General features: G+C 41.6%; 1 protein-coding gene across 1 annotated transcript in view; it reads right to left on the bottom strand.

The window, feature by feature from the left end:
- Positions 1 to 1,867: 1,867 nt before the first annotated feature.
- The window catches only part of LOC141131494 (uncharacterized), a 126,228-nt gene continuing 102,351 nt past the window's right edge, over positions 1,868 to 25,744 (bottom strand). Inside the window, exons 7-8 of the mRNA XM_073618830.1 lie at positions 12,661 to 12,692; positions 1,868 to 9,537 (exon numbers count right to left, since the gene is read on the bottom strand). Of these exons, the coding sequence (XP_073474931.1) occupies positions 9,254 to 9,537; positions 12,661 to 12,692 (316 nt within the window). The 3' untranslated portion in view covers positions 1,868 to 9,253. The remainder of the gene's footprint in view (positions 9,538 to 12,660; positions 12,693 to 25,744) is intronic.

Raw genomic sequence — 25,744 nt, 5'->3', positions numbered from 1 at the left:
CTGCACCCCCCTGTGTCACCACCATACCTGCACCCCCCTGTGTCACCACCATACCTGCACCCCCCTCTCCCCCCTGTGTCACCAACATACCTGCACCCCCCTCTCCCCCCTGTGTCACCAACATACCTGCACCCCCTTCTCCCCCCTCTGCTGGGGGCACCTTATGTAAGGACAGACTCTGCTGGGGGAACCTGATGGCATCTGGTGGCAGGTGACGTGGCAGGTGACACGCTCAGGGGTCCCACTGATTCTGCATTATGGTGAGTTGAATGATTTCATTATTTATATTACAATGTAATAATAGTAATAATGCGCTTCAATCATCCTGACATTATAACAACCATGGTGCCGGGATGATTGAAGTGCTAACACCAGGTGTTTGGAGTATCTTTATCTGCTGATTATTAAACTCTGGAATACACATTGCTATTATGGTGTAGGATCTGGGTCTGCTGTCCCTCCATCCCTCTACCCCCCTTTCCCTCTGCATCCCTCATTCATCTCAGACTCTAACCACACCCCATTTAGCCACGCCCATGTAAGCCACGCCCACTATTTCACGTAACACGCCCATTTTTTTTGCGCCGCGCGCTTCGCGCGCCGCATTTTTCCTTTTTTCTATGCCCCGCCTACTATCGCATGCCCCGCCCCCTAATTATAGCCTGACTCCGCCTACAGCCAAAAAGTGTGTCCCGAATTTTTTTTTCCCAATGTTGGCAACTATGCAATTCGTTATGGGGATCATGCACCCCATGGTTTGGGTGGTGGTGCGGGGTGGGGGGGGGGGATGGTTTCGGAGTGACTGGTTCTACTCTGTTTTTTTTCTTACTTTCTAAATTTCAATGATGATTTGTTTGCTAAATGTAAGACATGTAATGTTGCTCTCTCGTCACTAGAGGGAGACGTCTACCCAACAAAAGATGCATGGATAGCTACATTCCTTATCAGAAATGCTGATGTATTGTACAAATTCTATATAACTTTAAGGCTGTTCCAATCCTATCAGATATTCACCATGATGCCCAAATGACCCCACTTAAAGTCTTGTCCTGGAAAGTACGCGGCCTCAACTCCAAAATAAAACATTCCTTGGTATTTAATTACATTAAAAAATACAACCCCCACATCTGCATATTGCAGGAGACTCATTTAACTGGATGCAGGACGTTGGCTCTAAAGAAGCCCTGGGTGGGATCCTACTATCAAAAAAAAAACAGAATGAGTGCAGCGCTAAAACTAAATATAAATTGTATATCATACTAAAAATAACCATAAAAGAGTGATTGATCCACCAAAAAAAATGAAATATAAATACACAGAACAAATCTCCCATAAAGGACAGAGACAAATGTCTCACCATATATCACATGTGAGAAAATTATAAAATAAAAAAGTGATATAATAAGTCCCAATTATAAATATTACAGAAAATCAAAAAAGTCCATAAATAAAGTGAATAGATGATCAAAGTGCATATATTCAGGAGAGATGTGACACAGGTGAATCCAGCATCCAAAGTGACTTGCACCCAAGTGAGGTATGAGGCTCCTTACCAGCTCGAGATGACCACTATGACAGTGGTCTCACCAGGCATTTGGGAAATTATCAGGTCACCCACAACCTATACCGATCTATCCAGTAGTAAATGTGGAAAAGAATCTTCCTTCAAAGACAGCGTGTAACCGAACATAACAATCGCGGCGTCTCCACGAGCTTCCTAGCTTCCTAGCTTCCGACCTATTTCACTCCTTAATGTTTTTTTTTTTTAATCAAACAAAAAGTTTATTGAGCATAAATGTCAATACAGGTTATTAACAACGGATTACAAAAAACAAAAAGTTTATTGAGCATAAATGTCAATACAGGTTATTAACAACGGATTACAAATTCACTCCTTAATGTTGATGCTAAAATAGTTTCTAAAATATTGGCTAATCGGCTCAATTCGGTCATCCTCTCCCTGGTTCATGGAGACCAGACGGGCTTCATGTCAGGGAAGGGTACAGACATTAATTTACGTCGGTTGTATACGAACATATCCCATGCGGTGGCCACGGGATCCCCTGCAATGACTGTCCCCATGCGCACGACGACTAAGGTTTGGGAACAGCTGACAGCTAAACTTAATCCACCTAACACACTCTCCCCCTATATGCCACTGTGGGGCAATCCTAGGCTACCACATCTCTTGTCTATCCCGGACCCAGCTGTCTGGGCTAGACATGAGATTAAAATTCTACAACATATCATGCCAGCAGGTAAACTCCTATCCTATGATGAACTAAAACACACCTTCCAACTTCCAACCACATCCTCTCCGCCCTGTACCTTCGGGTATTCTGTGGGACTGATGGCCAGGGGACTAAGCTCTTTGCTAAATGGAGGGTGGATGTGCCCCCCCTGACGGACGATGATTGGGATGAAGGAAGTGGGAACATTTTTCCATGTGGTATGGTCTTGTCCCCTTATTCAACAATTCTGAAGGGAGGTGGTGCAATGTATCAACTCAGTTGGGAATTTAGCCATGGGACTTGATCCTCGTGTCCTCTTACTTGGTGACTGTGACACTCTCACCACAAATCCTCACAAAAGGTTAATGATTTTCTATGCCTCGTTCTATGCCAGAAAGGCCATCCTAACTAAATGGAAGCAGTCGGAGCCCCGACAATTGGACAGTGGAGAAATCTTATCGACTCTACCCTTCCACTCTATAAACTTACATAGTTGTAAATGGCCGAAAAAATTTGGGAAGATCTGGGGTGACTGGACCAACAGCTAAAATCCTGATCATGATAGGACCCTACTCTGTCCTAGTTTGTGCAGCTGGGCAGGTCGTGATCGGGACTTTCGATGTCTCCCCCTACTCCCCTCACCCCCCTAAGGAGCCCTTTAAATTCCATTATTCTTAATATGGTTGATACAGGATAGGACCATTTGTACCTATGATATTTTATCCCTTGAATAAAAGACAACCCTACCTCATTTTGCACAAGAATGTATTACCGATGCTATGTACTAAGAAGCACATGTAATTAACATGTTGGTTAATATGTCTTGCACTCTGTTGTAATATTTGTCAATATGTCATTAGTTCGATTTTATTTCCCTTTTGATGTTTATTAATGTAATATGTAATTATGTAATAAAAATCATCTCCCGATGGAGATTAATAAAAACTTTGCTGTTAAAAAAAAAAAAAATTGAGGTCTGATACAAAGTTAAGCAAGCTTCAATGTCTATTGTAACCCAGTATAATACACTCATGTAAGGCTACTTTCACACTGAGGTGTTTTGCAGGCGCTATAGTGCTAAAAATAGCACCTGCAAAGCGCCCTGAAAGAGCCACTCAATTCACTTCAATGTGAAAGCCTGAGGGCTTTCACACTGGTGTGGTGCGCTTGCAGGAAGGTCAAAAAAGTCCTGCAAGCTGCATCTTTGCAGCACTATAGGAGCGGTGTATTCACCACTCTTAAAGTGCCCCTTCCCATCGAAAAACAACGGGGCAGCGCCGCAAACCCTTTTTTGGCCGATAGCGGGGGTAAAACCGCCCTGCTAGTGGCCGAATAGCGTCGTTAAAACGACGATAAAGCGGCGCTAAATATAGCGCCGCTTTACCACCGGCGCCTGCCCACCCCAGTGTGAAAGTAGCCTTAGATTAGTATTTATATCGTAACAAGTGTTCATTCTACCAGACAAATTCCTTGGTACAGAATTCACCTGACCACCTGAAACCTGAGCTCCATCTATTCACACAGCCAGCATCTATAAATGTATTATTTTTGTCATAATTATTTATTTATTACATGTATTTTTATAGCACTGACAATTTATACAAAACTTTACATATTTTACATCCACATCAGTCACTGCCCTCAGGGAGCTTACAATCTACTATGACATTTCTTTTTCTCCTTAAGATCTATACTAGATCTTTATCATAGATAAGGGTTTTTTATAGATTTTTAAGGTAATCCCCAGCTGCTTCTTTACAAACAGAACAAAGCGGCTGGAAACTGTCATTTACCAGAATTTTTTTTTTTTTTTTTCCTTTATAAATATTACTTTTTCTTTAAACTGTCAGTTTTGTCGGCGGACCTGAACGGGCGTTCCATGTAAGGCTATGGAGCGACGGATGTCAGCGGTGACATGTCCGCTGACATCCGACCTGGTCCGATCCGCCAAAATCAGACAGATGGCCCTATGTTCACATCCGTCCCTGGCGGATCGGATTGGGCGAGATCTGACGAAAACGGACATGCTGTCCGTTTTCGTCTGATCTCTCCATAGCAAGCAATGGTGCTCATCAAGCCCCTCCCCGCTCAGTGAGCAGAGAGGGACCTGTCATCCACCGGCTCAGCAGAGATCAACAGAGAGATCTCCCGCTGAGACAGCGGACAGAGGCGGACTCCAAGGCAGCGGATCCGCCTCATGAGAATGATGCCCAATAGGCACAGACACATTAATGTAACAAGTAGTTGCCCACAGGGTATAATCTGTACAGGGTTATTTTAACTTGGAAAAAGAAAAAGAAAAGAGAGTCCATGTAACACAGAATGCACTGACTACTACACAAATCATTAACTATATATTTTATTGAAGTATATAACATTCCAAACCCCTAATGCATTATAAAAAAAAAAAAAAGGTAGCATCAAAACTTTGTATGTATGTTACCACAAATGCTGTACATGGGCATTGGGGTTGCTCTCTTTAAATTCTTTCTTTGAATTCTTGATTTATTTCCACAATTCAAGAAAAATCACAGTTCTACTCGCAGGTAAGAGGCACAGTAGGGGATAGTAGGGGTAACCAATCATCTACTGTTATTGTCAAAGCTTCATTGAACAAGCTGAATTTAGAAGCCAATTGGTTACTATGAACAGCTGCACCAGATTCTCTGGTCTCCAGTTTTTGTAAATCTCCCCCATTGAATCAAGTATAAAAACATGAACAAATAAATGGACATTAAGTTGCCAACCCAAATAGTGCACCCTGATCTAAACCTGCAGAATTAAAATGTTCATTTAGTAATGGTGTTGTAGGGGAAAGTTAACCTGGGACAGTGAAAGGAAATGAGGGGATGAAGGAGAGAAATGTGGACAAAAGAGAGGATATGAGAGAAAAAAATGTATATTAATAAGCTGTATATATGATATGAGATAAAGGCCTTAAAGAGAAACTCTTCTGGGAGGGGGGTGGAAAACTCTCATTCGTTTCTAATAGGACCCCAGGGCCAATCAACAACGTAAATAAAGTGAATATATATGCACTGTTCTGTGGTCCACTGGGAAAAACTGAACATAGAATTTTCGGTGCTTGTTAAATATTCATACGTTCTGTGCATAATGAGCATCAAACAACGAGTATGCATACGTGTAAATGGTCTTTTGAAATACTCTACAAAGTTGACACTTTTAACAGTACAACTGCATCAGCAGCCCGCTATGGCCAAATAGGGAACCCAAAATTGGTTTAGGCTCATGCTGCCTTTGCAGCTAACAAACTGGGCTTACAGATGCTTATTACCAAGCTACTGGTCCTGAAGTTTCTGTAGCTAACTAACAAATTTGAACAGATGTTTGAAATATTGCCTGCAAGCTCTTGTGTTAGATGTCCCTGCATCCCTATGGAGCGCCCCTAGATGTTAGATTCAGGACCAAGATAAGCCTGAGTCTATCAATCAAGGATGAGAAAGACCATCATCGGGAACACAGGTGATCCAGGTAAAATAACTAATTTATTTTTTCCATTAAAAATATTTTGCTTATTAATTAATATGTTGGACTTAATATATGACTTGCTATGTGGCCTAAATATGACTTAAATTATGACTTAAAGTGTTACTAAACCCACAACAGTAAAATCAGTCTGTATATGCAGTAAAGAATGCTTGTTATACTCACTGTGGAACCTTAGGGGTTGATCATCTGCATTATGTAAAAAGGCTGTTTGAGCCGGTCTTCTCTGATCCTCCCCTTCTTCCACTGTCCTCTGATCATTTCCTGACACAGAGTCTATGGAGTCAGGTTGCACATGCTCAGTTTGGTGTGTATTGTTAGAGAAGTTTTTTTTTTTCTTCTTGGGAGAGTGCATGTGATCAGCACAGAGCCAATCAGTACTGTCCAGACAGAGGGTCAGAGATCATACAGTCTCATAGGTCAGTCAGAAATCTCCCCCTACAAGCTTTAACCAGTGCTTGACTGGCTACTCATAGAAGTCACAAGACTGCTCTACCTGCTGATGAGAAAAGGTATTTAGCAGTTTATATATACTAAAATAATTGCATTTCCATGTTCTGTGTACTGTGGGAAACCAGATATAGTGAATGCAGGTTCTGGGTTTAGTAACGCTTTAAATACAACATAATATATGACTTAATACTGTAATTAACTTAAAAGATGGGTGGTTCTGTTTTAAATCCCAGCTTTGGGCTCAGAGTCTGTGCTGCATATTTATTTTTAACACCTGTTGGGGCTCTATTTTCATTTTTAAAAATATTGCCCTGTATTTATAATTCTTTAATGTCTTGAAGAAATATACATTTGTGTTTCATAAACTAGTAAAGATTTTACCCTCTGTTATCAGGTAGAAGCTTCTCCTGCAGTCTATTCTCTTGTGAATGGGAGAGGACAGGCTGCTAGCTGGGCGAACTGATACGAAAAAAGCCTCTTTCAGTCAGTGAATATACAGAGAGGTGTTGGTAAGCTTACTTAACGTGGTAGTAAATCCTTATATATATATATATGCAGTAAACTAACAAGCCTCAGTTGATACACAGAGATGAAACAAATCCTCCTACATAAGTTGTACTTGTTTATCTGCAGTCATCCCTCCTGTACATCCCTCTAAAACACACAGAGCAAAAGATTATTCTTAGCTCCAGCAGGCAGGGGGCAGGGATCTGATGTCACACGCACAGACTAAAGAAGAGAAATGTGTGTGACCTGAGACCTAAGTGGAGGAAAAGCAACCCCCCCATACAGAATAGTAGGGCTGTCAATCAACTGCTGTGTGCTGGAGGAGGGGGAGGGGCTTTCACCCAGGATTCTGTGGTGTTAAAACCGAACTCCAACAAAATGCTTGCTTTGTCAGGGGGTGAGCACAAAGCTTACAAGATCCTTCAATCCTCCAGAAAACACCGCTCCCCCACAGTCCAGCATTGGACTCTTCCTGGTCTATGGAGTCTGCTCTGGGTATGATGATGTCAGGAACAGTCCACTATTCAAGAATTCTGGGGCGTGGGGGTGCCAGACCAGTCTTGTACTGGTAGGATCAAAGTATTAAGCCTAGTACACACCACTAGTTTTTCTTTCATTCAACCCAGCAGATTGAATGAAAAAAAACCTGACAGCTTCCCCCCGCCACAATATTTCAGTCAGTGCTCTCATCGCTGATCGGTTGGCTGCTGGTTCTCCAGCATGATCGTTTGCTTCTGTCAGACCAGCTGCCATACACATGGGCCGCATGTCGGACGGTTTTTACTGAACCGGTCAATGTCATCCAACATTTGGCTCATGTATACTAGGCTTAAGATAGGAATATCTGTTATTACTCCCTTAGAAAAAAAACTAGCAGTTAACCTGTGCCGTGCAGGCACAGCTCCACTGCATAGGGAAAAAATGCCCAGAGTTTAGCTGTAAGTTAGACTGTAAGATGTCAATCATGCAGAGAGCAGAGAGAGGTGAGATCAGAGAAGAACCACAGTAGGTGCTTTGGATTGAGGAGTGCACACTATAGAAGCACATGCTTTGTTCAATTTTCATTTCAGAGGTTTACAATCACTTTAACATAAGGAACCCCATATATCACCAAAGGGCCACACATAATGTTTAGAAAATGACATTCTATAATAAGCTGTCAGAGGCTGCAGATATGCTACAGAAGATAGCCAGAGACTACAGATATGCTATAGTAATTTTTGGAAACAGTCATAAGGAAACAGTCATAGACTGGAGACATGTAACATTAGACTGCTGGAGATTATTGCTATTACAGCCCATTTACAAATCAATGCTTTCATGATGTGTGTGCTACAATAAGTGCAAAAGTCCACATGCAGCTCCTGAACCACAGACTATCCACCAGGGATGCAAAGTTTTCGGTCTTTTGATTTGCATAGCTTTTAGCTGTTGCAGTCTCTGTAATTGTGGGTATAAAATCTGCACCCCTTTTAGTAAATGTGACACTGGCAGCTGTACTGCAGCATCTTGAAGTGGCTTCTTCTACTGTATTATTTACAAAATATAAAAATGCCACCCCTCTTGTTGCCGGAGTCTGGATGGCCTGTGTCCTGCTGAAGCCGGAGTTAAACTCCAGCCATGGAACCAACCAATATTGGACTTTTGCTTGAACAGGCATGCTGGGGCAGCTAATAGCCTGTAGATAGGAACTAGAGGTGTTTAGGGAATATTTGCACCTTATCTTGGACTGCTGATTGTTGTTGTCATCATGTTAATTTATTCTTTAACTAATATGTTTGAAACTTTGCCTTTGCATGGTCTAAATTTGCTAAATGCAAGTAACGGACACACATAATCTACAGCTCAGGTCACTAAAGCACATTGGGGTATGGAGACAACAGTACAAAGAGTAAATACAGTGTGAAGATACACCTGGTTACCAAGGGTAACAAAGGTTTCTCTAGCATCCTGTTGTTAAGCCTGTACATGTGGCAGGTGAGATAGCCTCTTGCAGCAAGGAAGATGTTGCCAGGACTCCTTCAGCACTGATCCATCTCCCATAGCAATGAGAGCAGATCTGTATCACTGGGACCCTCATCCTGTACACAAGAATAGAAGAGTTCAGTCAGTGAACAGATGGAGTCTGCGCTAGGTGCATGACAGTGTATACTGTTACTGGGAGAGAGGTAGCAGTGATAGGCTGGACAGGTGGAGAAGACAAGGGATCTGCGTGTCCCTCCTAAATGTGCAAGCAACTGTGTTGGTGTATATGGCATCAAGAGAGTTTACTAGAGTTCATTCATGTTTAGTCATCTATCCGGGTCATGAGCGTGGCTCAAGTAAGGGTAACCCAGGTGTAGTGCTGTGACCCTAAACAAAGTGCCCGGCATAGCCAATAAGAACCCACCCAGTGGTAAGCCTCTCATATGACCCTTGCTTGGCACCCAATGAGGAGAGGAACATGGAGGGAGTGTAACCTGCCTACCCATACATACAGTACCAATCCAATTTTACACATTAATGTTACAATACTAGAGACTTCCATTTTAAAAATGACTTTTGGATTATATCAATTAGTTCTTCAGTTCTACTATAGAGTAAGCTGTACATGAATCATTTTCTGCTTGTATGACCTCTGTTTCTTTGTTGGATTTTTTACAAATCTTTGAATATACAGTGTGAGGATCCATGCCAACTTCTGCATATTCTGAGCTGGGTTCAACTGGAGGTTTCATGTCAACTTCTGAATACACTGGGATGGGTTTAGCTTCAGATCCCATTCCAACTTCTGAATATTCTGAGTTGGGTTCAACTTGAGGTTTATTCTCTCGGCCTACACCAACTGCGTAGGGTGTACCTTTAAACACACACATAAATTGCATTAAGAACATAATAATAAACACACTTTTGGGTAGAGCCAATGTATTAGCCTAGACATATTTGCAGAATTGTGATCATGTATTTGTAAATGATAAGACTCTTTCAAGATATGTTTGTTTAAGACACTGTTCCCTGTATGTTGGGTAAGTTCCTTGCAGGTTGAGCACTATGGGGTTCATTTATTACAATTGGAGAGTGCAAAGTCTGGTGCAACTGTTCATGGTAGCCAATCAGCTTCTCACGTCAGCTTGTTCAGTTAAAGTGATTATTAAACCACTTAATGTCATTCCTACAATCCCCTCTGCTATATTAAATAATATCCCCAGTGTATGTGTTTTTTTTTTTTTATTTTAAATGCCACTGTGTACCTTATTTCATAGCACTGCTCGGCGCACACGTGACTGCCCGCTGCTTCCTCTACCAATCTGACAGCTACAGCGGGAGGGGTTGAGAATCCCTGGCTGATGCCAGTCGGGGGGGGAGGAAACCGGCGGGTGGTCACGTGAGCGCCGCTATGAAATGAGATACACAGCGGCATTTAAAAAAAAAAAGATACACTGGAGACATTATTTAATATAGCAGAGGGAATGATAGGAATGTTGATAGCAGAGAAGAAATGCTCCTGCGCACAAGTGGATTACCAGACAAACTATTTAATGTCACAGGCCTTGCTGCCCTCAAGAATGGAGGAATCCTAATAGTCAAAGATATAAAAAGAAAAGAAGGGGCACACCAGCCTTGTGCATTATCAAACAGCAGCATTCAGTCAGAGCAGTGCTGAGCTCTGAGGAAGAGGGGACTTTCCCTTCGAAACGCGTCAGCTGGCAGTGATCCCTGTAATTTCCTCCGTGACCTTTGGAGAGTTTTGTTCATCTCTGACTGAATGCTGCTGTTTGATAACTATTCATAATGCAAGAACTCTACAATTGTTTGTGAGTAGTTTTCTTTTATTACTTTTAATAAATACATATCCAAAGGATAATGCACAAGGCTGGTGCGCCCCTTCTTTTCATTTTATATCAATGATAGGAATGTCATTGAGTTACAATAGCAGCAGAAGGGAAGCAGATCAGCACTGACACAGCTGACAGGCGGGGGGGGGGGAGAGAACAGAGGAGAGCTGCGGATGACGGAGGCATGTAAACTGACCACGGTGTCAGGGCTCAGCAGCCATGATAAACCGTGGTCAGTTTACGGGGGGGGGGAGGGCAGAACCAGGCAGGATCAGCCAGGTATTTTAGGTGATAAAAAGGGACCAATTATACAGCACAAGCACAAGCACTGTGCTGTTATTCGTGCTTTAAAGGAACAGGATCCATTTTTTTTTTTTTTTTTTTTTTTAGGGTTACAACCGTTTTAAGCTTTGACCAAAAAAAACAAAACTGGAAGCTGATTGGTTTCTTTGCGGAGCTGCACCAGATTTTGCACTTTCCAGTTTTAGCAAATTAAACCCTCCGATACAAGTTTATCTGTGCAGCAAAGAATTGTGGGACATCTAAAACCATTTAAAGAAAAGACATATCATGCAATGCTATCTAGCTCTCTTTTGGTAAATTGAGTATGACCAAGATGTTTATTTGCTGCAAAAGGTATAGAAAGCAGTCTAATGCCCCGTACACACGGTCGGATTTTCCGATGGAAAATGTCCGATCGGAGCGTGTTGTCGGAAATTCCGACCGTGTGTGGGCTCCATCGGACATTTTCCATCGGATTTTCCGACACACAAAGTTGGAGAGCAGGAGATAAAATTATCCGACAACAAAATCCGTTGTTGGAAATTCCGATCGTGTGTACACAAATCCGACGGACAAAGTGCCACGCATGCTCAGAATAAATAAAGAGATGAAAGCTATTGGCCACTGCCCCGTTTATAGTCCCGACGTACATGTTTTACGTCACCGCGTTTAAAACGATCGGATTTTCCGACAACTTTGTGTGACCGTGTGTATGCAAGACAAGTTTGAACCAACATCCGTCTGAAAAAATCCTAGGATTTTGTTGTCGGAATGTCCGAACAAAGTCCGACCGTGGGTACGCCCTATTAGAGGTGAGATATTTTATATTATTTTAGTGCCAATATATTGGTTGTAAGATATCAGTTCAAACTAGCTCACTAGCAGTAAGCTAGAAGAGCATCAGTATTGTAGATTACTGGTTGTGGTAATAGATACTGTGGATGGTGCTATGGATTATATTTATACACAATAGAGGAAAAATATTGATACTGCCATACCTTGTATAATCTATAAGTACATTGCTATCCATAGCTTGCCGCCTGTGTCTTCGCAACATCTCCAAGATACGCCCCTTCCTAACCAATGACACCACAAAGCTTCTAATCCACTCCTTGGTCATCTCCCGCCTTGACTACTGCAACTCCCTCCTCATTGGTTTACCTCTAAATAGGCTATCCCCACTTCAGTCCATCATGAACGCTGCGGCCAGGCTCATCCACCACACAAACCGCTCAGCGTCTGCTACACCCCTCTGCCAATCCCTCCATTGGCTGCCACTCAGTCACCGAATTAAATTCAAGATACTAACTATAACCTACAAAGCCATCCACAACCTGGCCCCTAGCTACATCTCTAACCTAGTCACAAAATACCAACCTAATCGTTCTCTTCGCTCCTCCCAAGACCTCCTGCTCTCAAACTCCCTTGTCACCTCATCCCATGCTCGCCTTCAGGACTTCTCCAGAGCCTCCCCCATCCTCTGGAATGCTCTACCCCAATCCGTCCGATTTTCTCCTACTTTATCCACTTTCAGACGATCCCTGAAAACTCATCTCTTCAGAGAAGCCTATCTGGCCCCCACCTAACAACTGTACATTTATCTTCTCAATCAGCACATCACCCACAGTTATTACCTCTTGTATCTCTTGACCTTCCCTCTTAGATTGTAAGCTCTAAGGAGCAGGGCCCTCTGATTCCTACTGTATCAAATTGTATTGTATTTGTACTGTCTACCCTCAAGTTGTAAAGCGTTACGTAAACTGTTGGCGCTATATAAATACTGTATAATAATAATAATAATAATAATACATTGTCTTCCTATCATTCATTTAAAGTAAGAGTCACCCTTTTGGTGAAATACTTACATTCGTATTCTGTGGGAACTGTGTTTGAATAGCTAAAATGTTAAGAAAAAATAAATGTATTACACTTTAATATTTTAGGTTTAGATTTAAAATGCAAAGAGTGTTAGAAAGAAGGAGGAAGGGGTAAAGGAAATAAAGGGGAAATGGAATCTGAAAGGGAAGAAACGAAAAGGACAGTAGAGTAGGGCGAGGGAGAAAACTGAAGGGCAAGGGAAGGAAAAAAACATGGGAAAGGAGGGGAGGGGAGAAAAAATAAGCAGTGACTGCGCTTTTTGAACCATAATAACCTAGACAACTTGAATTTTTGGAAGTCAGCAATGACAACCCCTTATATTTTTATCACTACAGGTCCCATTGAATACAACTGAATTAAAATTTGATTTTAAAGTTTCAGTAGTACATGTTTAGATTTCATAGGTTTCCATAAATCTAAATATGACTTTCATAATAGAGACTCTGGGCTCTGAATATAGCAATTAAAAAAAAACTCTCCAAAGTCATGGACAAAAAAAAAAAAACAGATGGGATTGTAGAGGCAGCAGACTAAGCAAGCCAGCTCAGAATTCTTCATGACATGATATGGACACAAGATTATAATAATACATTCCAATTTCCTGACGGCTCCATGTCAGCATAGCTGGTTATAGGCTCCGCCCCCCCATGCCTCCAGGACTTAACTCATATAAATTTGAGCCCACCTACAGCCTCGGAGTTCTTCTTTTTTCCTCCTATGAGCAGTACCAAGGTGTGCTCCTCTACCTGGCTGGTCTAAAGGGCTGGCCGTCCGTCCATGCGCGTGGATTAGGCTGGACGCAGTCCCTGGTGTCTCGGCTAAATGACCCATAATCCAGGGAGCCCCGCTGCTGGTCCTCGGAGTGGCTTTTATCAGGGCTAACAGCCTTGTTTGGGGTCCGCTAGGTTCATGTGAAGTGGGCAGAAGTGTTGGCAGAGTCTCCCCTATGCGCCCGCGCTGTGCCGGTGTTTACGGTCGGATGACGGAGGATGGGTGAGCTAAATTTGAAAAATGCTTTGTATCCAAATGAATGCTGCATTGCTGGGCATTGTTGTGCCTTGCTCCCTGCAGCCACTATGCATAGCCTGAGCTCCTCCACAAGGAGTACTCTGCATAACAGGTACACAAAGTAACATTTTGTCTGTTCACACATGGCAATAACCTGTTGGTGGCTTCTCATGTTTGCTTTACTGTTGTGCCATTATGCCAACCCTCTCAAAAGACCAGCATTTCCAGAGAAGGTAGGGGAGTCACCTGTGGATGACTACTGGAGCCAGCCATGGCCTGTTGAGATATGGGATATCCTTTTATATTTCTATGTGCTCCAGTTTTTCATTAAAAAAAAAAAGGGGAGAAGCATGTTTATGAGGTCTACAATTCCCTTGCTTTGTGTACATTGCAGAATTGAGGAGTGTGTAGCATTATCCCTCCCCTGTTTTGGCTAGTTAGTTCCCAGCTGTGCTGACATGGAGTCGTCAGGAAAACCGAAAATTGAATTCAAATACTTACCGAAATTTTCTTTTTTTGACGAGCTCCATGGCAGCACAGATCCCACCCAGCTTGGTAGGACTAGTTACAGAACGCCGAGGCTGTAGGTGGGCTCAAGTTTATATGAGTTAAGTCCTGGAGGCATGGGGGGGCTGTGCTGCCATTGGGCTCGTCAGGAAAGGAAAATTACGGTAAGTATTTGCATTCAATTTTCCGTTTTTATCCCAGACCAGAGTGAGAGATTCTCTGTTTTGGTTATAGGTAAAAGCCTCTTTCAAGATACCAGACAAAAGTCAAAAAAATTTAAATTTTCTTATTTTTTCTGGCAGCCCAATTATTAGGTCGATCATTAGATAGTACACACGATCGGACATTCCGACAACAAAATCCATGGATTTTTTCCGACGGATGTTGGCTCAAACTTGTCTTGCATACACACACAAATCTTGTCGGAAATTACGAACGTCCAGAACGCGGTGACGTACAACACGTACGACGGCAATAAAAAAGGGAAGTTCAATAGCCAGTGTGCCACCCTTTTGGCTCCTTCTGCTAATCTCGTGTTAGTAGACGTTTGGTGAGAGACGATTCGCGCTTTTCAGACTCGTGCTTTTCAGATCGTTACTGTTCTTCAGTTTGTGCTTGTAGGTTCGCACCTGGTTTTCAGTGTGTGTAGTCAGTTCGCATTTGTTTTTCAGAGCGTATTTTATAGTACGTATTTGATTTTGCAGTGCGTTCTTGACCGCTCGTTTCTGATTTTCAGCACGCTCTTCTCAGGCCTTTCTGTTTCTCAGTGCCTTCTGTTAGTTCGTTCTGACCAGCCGACCATTTTGAAGCCATGTTGAGGTTACGAACTCGTCGTAGAGTTCGTGCTGTGCAGGGGCTTGGTGTTGGGGTTTTTATTACTTTGACCCAAGCCCAGTCCATGAACAGGGCGGGGGAGGAGTTCATGGACCAAGAATTGGGTGCTCCAGCGTGACCAATTCTCGCACATGCCTTTGTTGCGGGAGATCCAGGAGAATAATCCTGATAATTTCAGGAATTATCTCCGGATGACGGACCCCATTTTTCACCGTCTGTTGGCTTTGCTGTCCCCTTATATTACCAAGCAGGACACCTGCATGTGGCAAGCCATCACTCCCGAACAGAGGCTAGTCGCCACGTTGCGGTACTTGGAGACAGGGAGAAGTCTGCAGAACATCAAGTTCTCGACAGGCATCTCCCCCAGGCTCTGGGGATCAATATTCCAGAGACCTTTTCTGCCATCATTCAGGTCCTGCAGAAGGACTATATTAAGGTAAGATTTCTCCTTTAACATCACATTATATGTATTTAATGTTTGCTAATGTATTTTATTTCTTTCATCACTCCCTAATTACCATGATTGTAATATGCTGTGAATGTCCCCTTTGTCCTCACGCATGCTTGAATTGTTTATGCTTCCTTTTTTGTCCTTTATGCATATTTGCTTCACTAATCTCCCCAGCATGCTATCCTGGGCCCATACACACCTAGCCTAGTCACTTAACAATGTATTTTGTCAGCTCCATTGTAGTGCTTTACCCTAAACACCACCTAAAATGTGTACAAATGTTAACAAGGATGAAATACCGCGCTGAAAACTAAAAAATAAATAAAATAAAATAAAATGAAAATAAAAAGCAGCAGCTCAATTTTGTATGATATATACAAGCACAATACATGAAAAATGGAAGAAGGAGATTGCGCTGAAAAAAATCTAAATAAACATAATGTGACAGTCCATAAAACGTGAAATACAATGGTAAGTCCCCACATAAAAGGGGATACCATCAAAAAATAATCCTATACGGAAATGACATTCAGTGAGGTGAATCTTGGTATAATGATCCTTGTGTGCAAAAAAAAAAACACCAGTGACAGTGAACCTCCACCATAAAAAATGCACGCTTACCAGAGGGCAAGCGATAGCAAGCCTGTAAACTAGGATCGATATCCTGACATCAGACCAGTACCAGCAGTGGATCACTTGATGGCAATGAGGACATTCCAGAGGATTGAGGCTCAAAGAATGGACCAGCGATCCGTATTATGGGGACATGAAAAGAAACTCTCCATAGTGTAAATCCATATAAATAATTTATTAAAAAAGAAGTATTGCACTTAAAACAAACAGGAAAAAAAAATGCTCATAGAAAGATGCCGGCCGGCTCGCAGACACCCGTCCACCAATACACGATACACTGCAATGATGTCAGCATGCCTCCCACCCGACGTACGTTTCGTCAAAGATTGACTTAGTCATGGGGAACAGGTGATGTGCTGACTCATCTTAATAAATAGACAACCAAGCCTCGCTGTGAACCATAAGCGGCTAAAATGAATTGCCTGATTCCATAATGGGAAGATACATGATTTATATTATTGCCTAAAATTAATGCAAAAAATGAGTTAAAAATGAAAACTAATGAATAATTAATTTTTTAATGGGATTTCAAAAATAATAAGAGGACGGGAAAGGTATTATTAAAAGCGTGAAACACTACATGGGAATAAAAAACATGTCGTGTGTACATAACCAAAACAAAATTGTCCAACACTGACCTCTAGTGGAACAAATGTGTTCACATTTATAACACACTATGGGAAAGAAAACACTATGCTAGTGTGATCTGCCAGCAGATATCACGAAGGGACCAACAAAATATATTAAATAGAATATAATGGAATCTATCAAGCATATTATATATTAAATGTTACCGAAATTATAGAAATTCATTGGCCAATCTAAAAAAATAATAATAAATATTATATAATATAATATTGAAAATAAAATATAATTAAAGAAATATAATAAGAGAAAAATCTATAATAATACTATTATAGAGAATGGCCCAAAACGGTGTTTGGAGTTAACCTCCCAACCAACATTGGTCAAAGGGACACTAAACTATAAGGCAATAACCAATAAGGGATGTGAACCATGGGGACAGGTGAGTCATAAAAGTGACCCCATCACAGTTCCCTATTGGTATCACTGGACATAGGCAATGAGCCAGATAAATTAATAAGTAAGCCACTGAGGGTTCACAGCAAGTTTACAAAAGATTAAAAGATTAGGAATTATCGATAAAAGCACTGAGGTCAACATCTACATTGAGTCCAAAGGGAGCATAACATTTGATTTTATGGATCCAGGCCATCTCCAGTCTCGAGATACCACGTACTAAAGACCCACCTCTCCAATGGGCAATATATCTATCGATCCCAAGGAAGATAGTCTTAGCAGGATTCTTGTTGTGAACCTCCAAGTAGTGTCGTGAGACTGGGTGCTTAGGAAAACCATAGATGATGTTAGTTAAATGCTCATTAAGCCTAACCGAAAGTGCCCTCTTGGTTCTGTCCACATATTCAGCCCACATGGGCATTGAAGCAGGTACACAACACCCTTGGTGGAACATGTATTGAAAGGCTTGATTTCAAACTCTCTGAGAGTTCTGGATGAAACAAACCTCTGGGTTCTTCCATGAGGACATCCACTCACAGAACAGACCCTGCACCTCCTACATTGATAAAACCCAGTGAGGTTTTCAAAGAAAACCCTTAAAATGGGAGGGGGGTCAAGAACTTTGGGAGCTAATCTGCCCCTAAGGGAAGAAGCTCCCTTGTAGATGACCTGTGGCTTATTGGGGAGAACAGTATTAAAAACAGGATCATTAGTTAAAATGTGCCAATGTTTATTGATAAGTCTACCAACATTCCTATGCTGGATGGAGTAGGTGGTGATGAAAGGGACAGACGGTATCCTGTCCCCATTGGGTGGTCTCTCTCTCAATAGATCGGCCCCATCTAATGAGGACACTTCTTCTAGAGATTTAACCAAGGAGGCCTCAGAATAACCCTTTTCCAGAAATCTATTAGTTAAAACATTAGCCTGTAGAAGAAACTCGCCAAAATCAGAGCAGTTTCTCCTCAGTTGCATGTATTTGCTTTTGGGCACTGATTTTAGCCATGTTTTATGGTGGCAACTATTGTGAAGATATGAAATATATGAACCATAACTTTCTATGTATCCAGAGTTCCTCTTCAACATGAATTTGTATTTTTGATATTTCTTATTATTCTTGTTTTTCTCTAAGATGTTTCTGAATTCTTTTGGTATTGCAACACAAGTGGCTGGCCAGTTGACAATTAAATGTTCTGCCAATGACCTGACACAATTCTCGGAAAGGATGTGATATGGGAAGATGTTGACATAGAAAGTCCCTGTCTAAAAGTCAAATTAACCTTTCCCAAATAATTATTCTTCCCTTTCTGTCAAAATAATTCCTTAATTAAAAATATTCAGGTCACGATAACCCAAAACCTGGCCAAAAGCTGTGTTGACATACTTGGTGAAATGCGTACTTGTGACGTGTAACTTTGGGCTTTTGCCTGCCATAGAATGTAATGCTAGAAGTTTATATAAAAGTCTGAAATCACTTGTAATCTGTATCACGATCGACTTAGATGTGATCCACTGTACAGTGCATATTCTGAAGTAAACAGACATGAGACGAATGCAGCTCTATTGGCGTTGATGTCCTTTATTTCAAGGTTCAACTTAACATTTTGGTGCCCCCGATTCGTGTCTTCTTGTCTGCATCTCCACCACCGGCTCTCCACCCTCTCCAGGACAGACAGCAGCAAAGAAGCCTCAGGTGAGAAAACTTTCATTTTCTCATGATATATACTGTCTTTTCTGTGCGGTGTTGAGGGGCCGGTTGGGGGAGTGCAGCCACAGAAGGTAACACGTTTCCTATTTGATTTTGCCTGCATTTTGTCTCTGCATGATTACTGAGAAAGTTAAAAGGTACCTATTATAATTTAAAGCATGCTAAAGAAAGATCATTTTAAGCGCTTGCCTTTTCTCCTTGTCTCCAGAAATGACAATATATATATATATTTTGTGAAGGGATGTATAAGTGCAGGTACCACAATTTCTAAAGAGTGAATAGAAGTTGGTGGTGGTGTTGAATTTTTGTATGGTTTTTTTTTTTGTATGTTTTTTTTGAGCGTTTGTGGTCCTAAGGCGGATAGGTATTGCCTTCAGCGGATAACCACAAATGAGGTGAATGACCTGCTGTGTGTTCTCTGGAATAGGGAGTCTAGATAGGGACTAGCCTATTGCCACTCAGAAAGGAGACGTCCTTCTGAGATTAGAACGAGCAAGATATCTCAACTTATGTACTGGGCTGCTGGTACACAGCCATAAAGATAAACGGTGGAGCTCTCGGTCCCGGAGTTCCAAATTATTGTCATTTCTGAAGAGATTAATGAGAAATTGTGATAAATATGGGAAATTTGCTTGAAAAAAATGTTTTGCCTGTCATGAATACATTTGGGTTAACAAAAGAAAGGGCAAAAAAGTTATTGAAAATAGCAAAAGCAACAGGGCTAAGTATTGCTAAATTACAGTGAAGGGTTAGTGTGTGGGTGTGGCGCTGTCCTAATTTATAGAGATACTTGGTAAATTGTGTGTAGCCAAATCCCATATGTAAAGTCAACTCCAGTTGACGTCCCTATGATGAAACGCGTAGGGCGTGGCCTATTCTGACGCTTTTGCATCATCTCCCAGAGGATCACCAACATAAATCTGAAGCTCTCCTGTTTTGATGACATTTGGTTGCCTATTATAAACTGCTTAAATGTGAGTACCATTCTGTCATCTGCGTTCAATAAAGAGTGTTTTATGGTTTTACGCTATGGAATCTCCTCTTTCTTCTCTTATGCCTAAAACGTCACCGTGACCCAGAAACAGCCCGTGGATTGCCGCACAGTGGCATACACTGTGACTGCGCATTACCCCCCGCAGGGGTTAAAGAAGCTGCCTAAAACGTCACCGTGACCCAGAAACAGCCTGTGGATTGCCGCACAGTGGCATACACTGTGACTGCACATTACCCACGCAGGGGTTAAAGAAGCTGGCAAGTGTCCGCATGATCACAAGACACGAGCACCTGGTCACCAAGATTAATACAAATACCTGCCTTGTTTTACAAAGATGTCAAGTTTTTCACTTAAATTGCACTGAGCACTAGTCACGATTTAACCTATGTAATTATTCAGCAATGTTATGTTTGTCAATCACTATATGGGGTTTTTATGCAGATGGAATAGCTTTGGCTAAAGTCATTTTTTGATTTCATCCCCTGTTCCCCTTCCCCCTCCCCCAATTCAAAGGGGGCCAACCTAGCCGTTATATTTGCTATATGCGATTTTGTTTATATTTTGTTTATAATTTACATGCGATTTTACATGTGGGATTTGGCTACACACGACTTACAAAGTATTTTTTAAACTAGGACAACGTTACACCTACACACTCCAAAGGGGGTCACTGTGCTGTTTTATGTTTGGTTTTATTTTCGTTGAATTTTTTATTTGCAATTTTGGTTTATACTTTATATGCGACTTTACATATGGGATTTGGCTACACACGATTTACCAAGTATTTCTATGAATTAGGACTGCGCCACACCCACACACTAACCCTTCACATTGCTAAATTACAACCAAGTGCTCCTATCATCAGAATGTTGGTGAGTGGAGACCCAGATGCCCTGAAACATCATGTAAAATGGTGTAAACTAACAAAAAAGGAGTATAAGAAGGACCCATCTAAATGATGGCCGCCAGAAGGGTTCCTTAATACACCTACAATTGATGCATTGTTTAATCTGCTTTTTAAAATGTCTGATTGTGGGGGGATTGAATGTTTAGCAGCCTGGGAAGAAGTATCCAGGAAAGATATAAAACCGCCCCCTATAAAATGTGCTCAGAGAAAGTTGCTTTACATGTAGAAGATGAGGATGAAATGCCCAATGCATGGGCTTCCCTTTATGACTCAATAAGAAGGGAATTATCAGGAGCGTCTGCACCTATGGTACAGCAAGTGGAAACTACAGGAGGGGAGTCAGCTAGTGATAATATAGGAGAAGCATCTGGTTATCAGCAGGCCACTCCAAGTATTATGATAGAAACTCCACAGCGTAGACACATAGGTAAACTTGTTGATAAACAGTATTCCCCACATTACCGTAGAGAGGAACCATTCTATGATGTAGATGGTACAATGACATTTGAAAAAGATGGGGAACTGTGGCAGTACACTCCAGCAAGAGCAGATGCCTTAGCAAGATTTAATAAATTAAGTAAATTGGATACTAATATTTCTCCAGCAGGGGGTTTTAGGGAACATGCCTCACCTGTGTTAACTAGGCAACAGGTAAAGCGGATGGGATTACTACCCCAGCGTACCCCAGAAGATAGACAAAAGAAAAAAGTATTTTAAATCCAAATTAGAACCATTTGGACAAATGCCCTTGAGAGAGGTAGCTTTACCGGGGGAAGAAGATGGCCAGGGTAATTATACCGCAAGAATAGGAAAAGTTTATGTCCCCTGGAAACCCAATGAAATTAGGGCAATTATTGTTGATCTGCCCAACTTAGAGAAATGTCCAAAAGAAATGGTATAAAAAGTTGATGTGGATAGAGAAAACGCAACAAGCTACATATATTGATATGTGGATCTTGATTGATTGTGCGGTGTTAGAGAAGTATGTGGATGTATTGAATGTATTTGCAAGATATGCGAGCATTGATGGATGTTTTTCAAAAGAAAGATGAGGATGTGTTAGATTACTGGAATAGATTCAAGGATGCTATTCAGAAGCATACTGATTGGATTCCAGATGATAAAAGTGATATGAAGCGACCAGAGTTGGTGAATGTATTGGTGGGTAGAATGTTGCCTAAGATTAGGGAAGAAATAGAGCTTCGTACAGTGGGATGGAGAAAGAAACCTGCCCCTGAGTTAGTTGAGATTGCTCAAATAGCCTACGAAGTGTTAAAGAAAAGGAAAGACAAGGTAGAAAAGAAGGAGAAAACAAAAGATGAATATACAACTACCAGAGGTTAAGGGAAAAAGTCCAAGAGCCCAAGGGGGTACCAGTATCTACAGTACAGGTAACACCACAGGGTGTACCGGTAGCGGCCCCCCCTTACCCACCTCAGGGAGTGGTATATATCTCTAATTATGGGGCGCCACGGCAAAAGCGTGGCAATTGGAGACAAAATGAGGGACAACGCATAAACCCTAGAATTCAGTCCCGATACCAACAAATCATTCCAAATAGAGTAAGACTCCCAACCCTGCAGCCTCGTACCTCCCCCACTTGCTTCAATTGCGGATTGAGTGGACATATAGCACGGGACTGTAAGGGACACTAGGATAAGGTGGGATGTGGTGACATTGGGAGAACATTCAACAGAACACTCATTTGTATTGTCTCCACATTCCCCCTGTAATTTATTAGGACGAGATTTACGTTCAAAAATGGGGGTAACCATTGCTTTATCTCCGGGTAAAACTGTCATTGACATACCGCATGGGTTAAAAGAGGAAGCAACTGATCTGTTGTTCATGCCTTTATTAGTAGCTCATATGGAGGGAGGAATTCCAGAAGAGGCCAAACAAAAATTGACCCCTCCATATGGGTAACAGGAGCAAACACTCCTGGCCTTATGAAAGTTGCCCCTGTGCGGTTAAATAGAGACCCTACACTACCAGTACTTAGACTATCTCAATACCCCTTATCTCCTGAATCAATTGAAGGTATTAAACCAGTAATAGAGGCGTTACTACAGGAGGGTGTTCTTACTCCTTGTATGGGTTTTTTTTTTAACACTCCTATCTATCCATTTCCCAAACCTATAAAAGCAGGAGAAAGAAGCTATCGCTAAAACTAATGAATATTGAATTTTACAGAATCTGAGAGATTAATAAGGATAGAGATAAAAATAAATAATAATGAATGTATAACAAGTTCCCGTACTGGGGAAAAGCAGCACTGCATATGAAAAGTATTATGGTGCAGGTCTTAGCTGTTCAAATTAGAAGGGAAAGATGAGCTAAGTCTAGCAGAACTAAGATGTATGTTAGAAATGCCCCAAGAATGGGGGCTCGAGTTCAGCAGATAGTGGAGTGTGGTGATTTGATTAATGAAAATTTCATTCCTTCCCTGAACTTGCTGTCTTGAATTTGGGACAAAATACAGAACCAATGATTGATGTGTCAGTTAATGGTTTATCTATCCTGTGTTTAATAGATAAAGGCGATTCAAAGAGTTTGTTAAATATATGTGATGCCAATTTTTCCACTTCGAATCAGCAGGTAATTTTTGGTCGGGGTAAGTAATGATGTAATTACTGCCAAAGTCACTGAGCCTCTATAAGTAAGAATGGGAGGTCAGTGTCATAAATGTTCTTTTGTTTTATCGCCATACTCCCCTGGCAGTCTGCTAGACAGAGATATAGTAATAAATATAGGAGTAACTATAGTTTTAACTACTGAAGGAATGAGAGTAAAACACACTTGAAGTAAAGGGAGACTTTAGATTTGCTCCTTATGCCATCAATTTGTTAACCCCAAGCAAAAGGGGCTTTTGTAAATATTTATAGTGACTCAGCCTATGCTGTAGGCATAGTGCATAGTTTTGCACAACTCTGGCAAGAAAGGGGTTATTTAACAGCAGCAGGAACTCCTATACAGCATAAAGAGTTAATTGTTAGACTATTGGCAGCGGTCCAGCTGCCTCTTAAAGTTGCAGTAATTAAATGTAAAGCACATACCAGAGCAGATGATAGTATATCACTTGGGAATGCTTTGGCTGATAGGTATGCTAAAGATGCTATACATTCTTATGAGCCAACTACAGCGCTTCCAACATTCCTGCTCACAGATCTACAAGTGGATCTGGACATTCTATCAGCCCTGCAGGCAAGCTCGCCTCATACATCCTCTTGGATCACAAAGGGAGCTGTTTGTGGGGCAGATGGTCTATGGAGATTGAAAAACAGACTGGTTGCTCCTCCGATTTTGTTTCCTTCTTTGTTTGCTTTGAGCCATGGGCCTTGCCATGTCTCAACAGGAGGGATGTGTCGGGTGGTAGCCAGAGATTGGTGGGCTCCAGGTTTTTCTGTATATGCTGCTAAACAGGTTACTGAATGTTCTATAGGTCAAATGCATAACATTGAAAGTCAGTGCCCACTCCCATGAGGCATATTCTACATACTGAGGAGTCATTTCAAATTGTGCAAATTGACTTCTCGGATATGCCCCCTTGTGGTCGATTTAAGTATTTTTTGGTTTGCATTGATCAATTTTCGAGCTGGCCAGAGGCGTGGCCCACGTCGAAAAATGATGCCAGAACTGTGGTAAAATGTCTGACGAGGGAATTGATCCCAAGGTTTGGTATAAGGTCAAAAATTTCCTCAGATAGAGGTACACGTTTTGATGATAAACTCATGGCAGAAGTAGTGAATATTTTGGGTATGAAACAGCAATTGCATACTCCTTACAGACCTCAGGCTAGTGGGATGGTGGAACGCAGCAATCAAACCCTGAAGAGGTATTTGGCCAAAATAACTGCTAATGGACAAAGCACATGGGTAGAAGCGTTACCTATAGCCTTGGCGACCATTAGGACTACCCCTAAAGAAGAACATGGGCTGTCACCTTTTGACATATTGTTTGGGTGACCGCCTAAAAGACTACATTTATCTCTTGTGCAGCCAGAGACAGTGACTTTAATAAATGGTCAAGATTCCATGATAGAATATGTTCGCAAATTGGCAAATGTGTTTTCTGATACTTTTTCCAGAGCCAAAGCAGGACAACCTGTGGACACGAGTGAAGGAACTCATGGACTAAAGTCAAGAGATTGGGTGTATATCAAGAATCACACACCCCGGACTACTTTGTCCCCTAAGTGGAAAGGACCATTTCAGGTCATTCTTGTGTCTCCTACCGCAGTGAAGCTGAAAGACTATAAGTATTGGGTGCATGGTGCACACTGTAAGAAGTCTGTGGTTCCAAAAGAGAATATAAGCCGGTCTGCTACTGGCAAGAATTGTTCTGAACCTTTACCTTCCAGGTCTCCTCCACTGACTCGTGCACGAGCAAGAAAACTGCAGAATGAATCTCTTAGGGCCTAAGATGAATGTGAAGCTCTGGAGTGTTATCCTCTGCGATGGAGTGGTGGTATGGATTACAGTCATGGCATATGAATGGACATACAAGAAAGAAAAGGGTAAGATACAAGACACTTTTCTTTTTAATGCTACTGTAATGGAAGAAATGTCACAACTTAAACCGGTTTCAGATGCTGATCTAAGAGCATGGAGGGAAGCCGCACATGAATATCATGCCAAACTAGCAGAGCCTTTCCATAACTCTTTTGTATCTATGCACCTGTAAGCTGCCAAGAAACTGAATATCACTAATTGCTGGATATGCACACATGCACCTATTTCTCATAAGACTATACCTTTGTTAGGAATACCTAGCACTCTAGCTGAAGTAGAGGACAGTGCACACTTTGGTGATGTCAGTAGAACAATGATTGACAGAGCTACCGTATTTATCGGCGTATAACACGCACTTTTTTCCCCTTAAAATCAGGGGGAAATCGTGGGTGCATGTTATACGCTGATCCCCGCTATCATTATGTGAATGTCGGCGATCGCCGCTGACATTCACATAGCGTGTCGTTTTAAATATGG

Source organism: Aquarana catesbeiana, linkage group LG03 (assembly GCF_042186555.1).
Source record: "Aquarana catesbeiana isolate 2022-GZ linkage group LG03, ASM4218655v1, whole genome shotgun sequence".
NCBI lineage: Eukaryota > Metazoa > Chordata > Amphibia > Anura > Ranidae > Aquarana > Aquarana catesbeiana.
The sequence above is the reverse complement of the archived record's forward strand: the minus strand, read 5'-3'. Positions and strand labels throughout refer to the sequence as shown.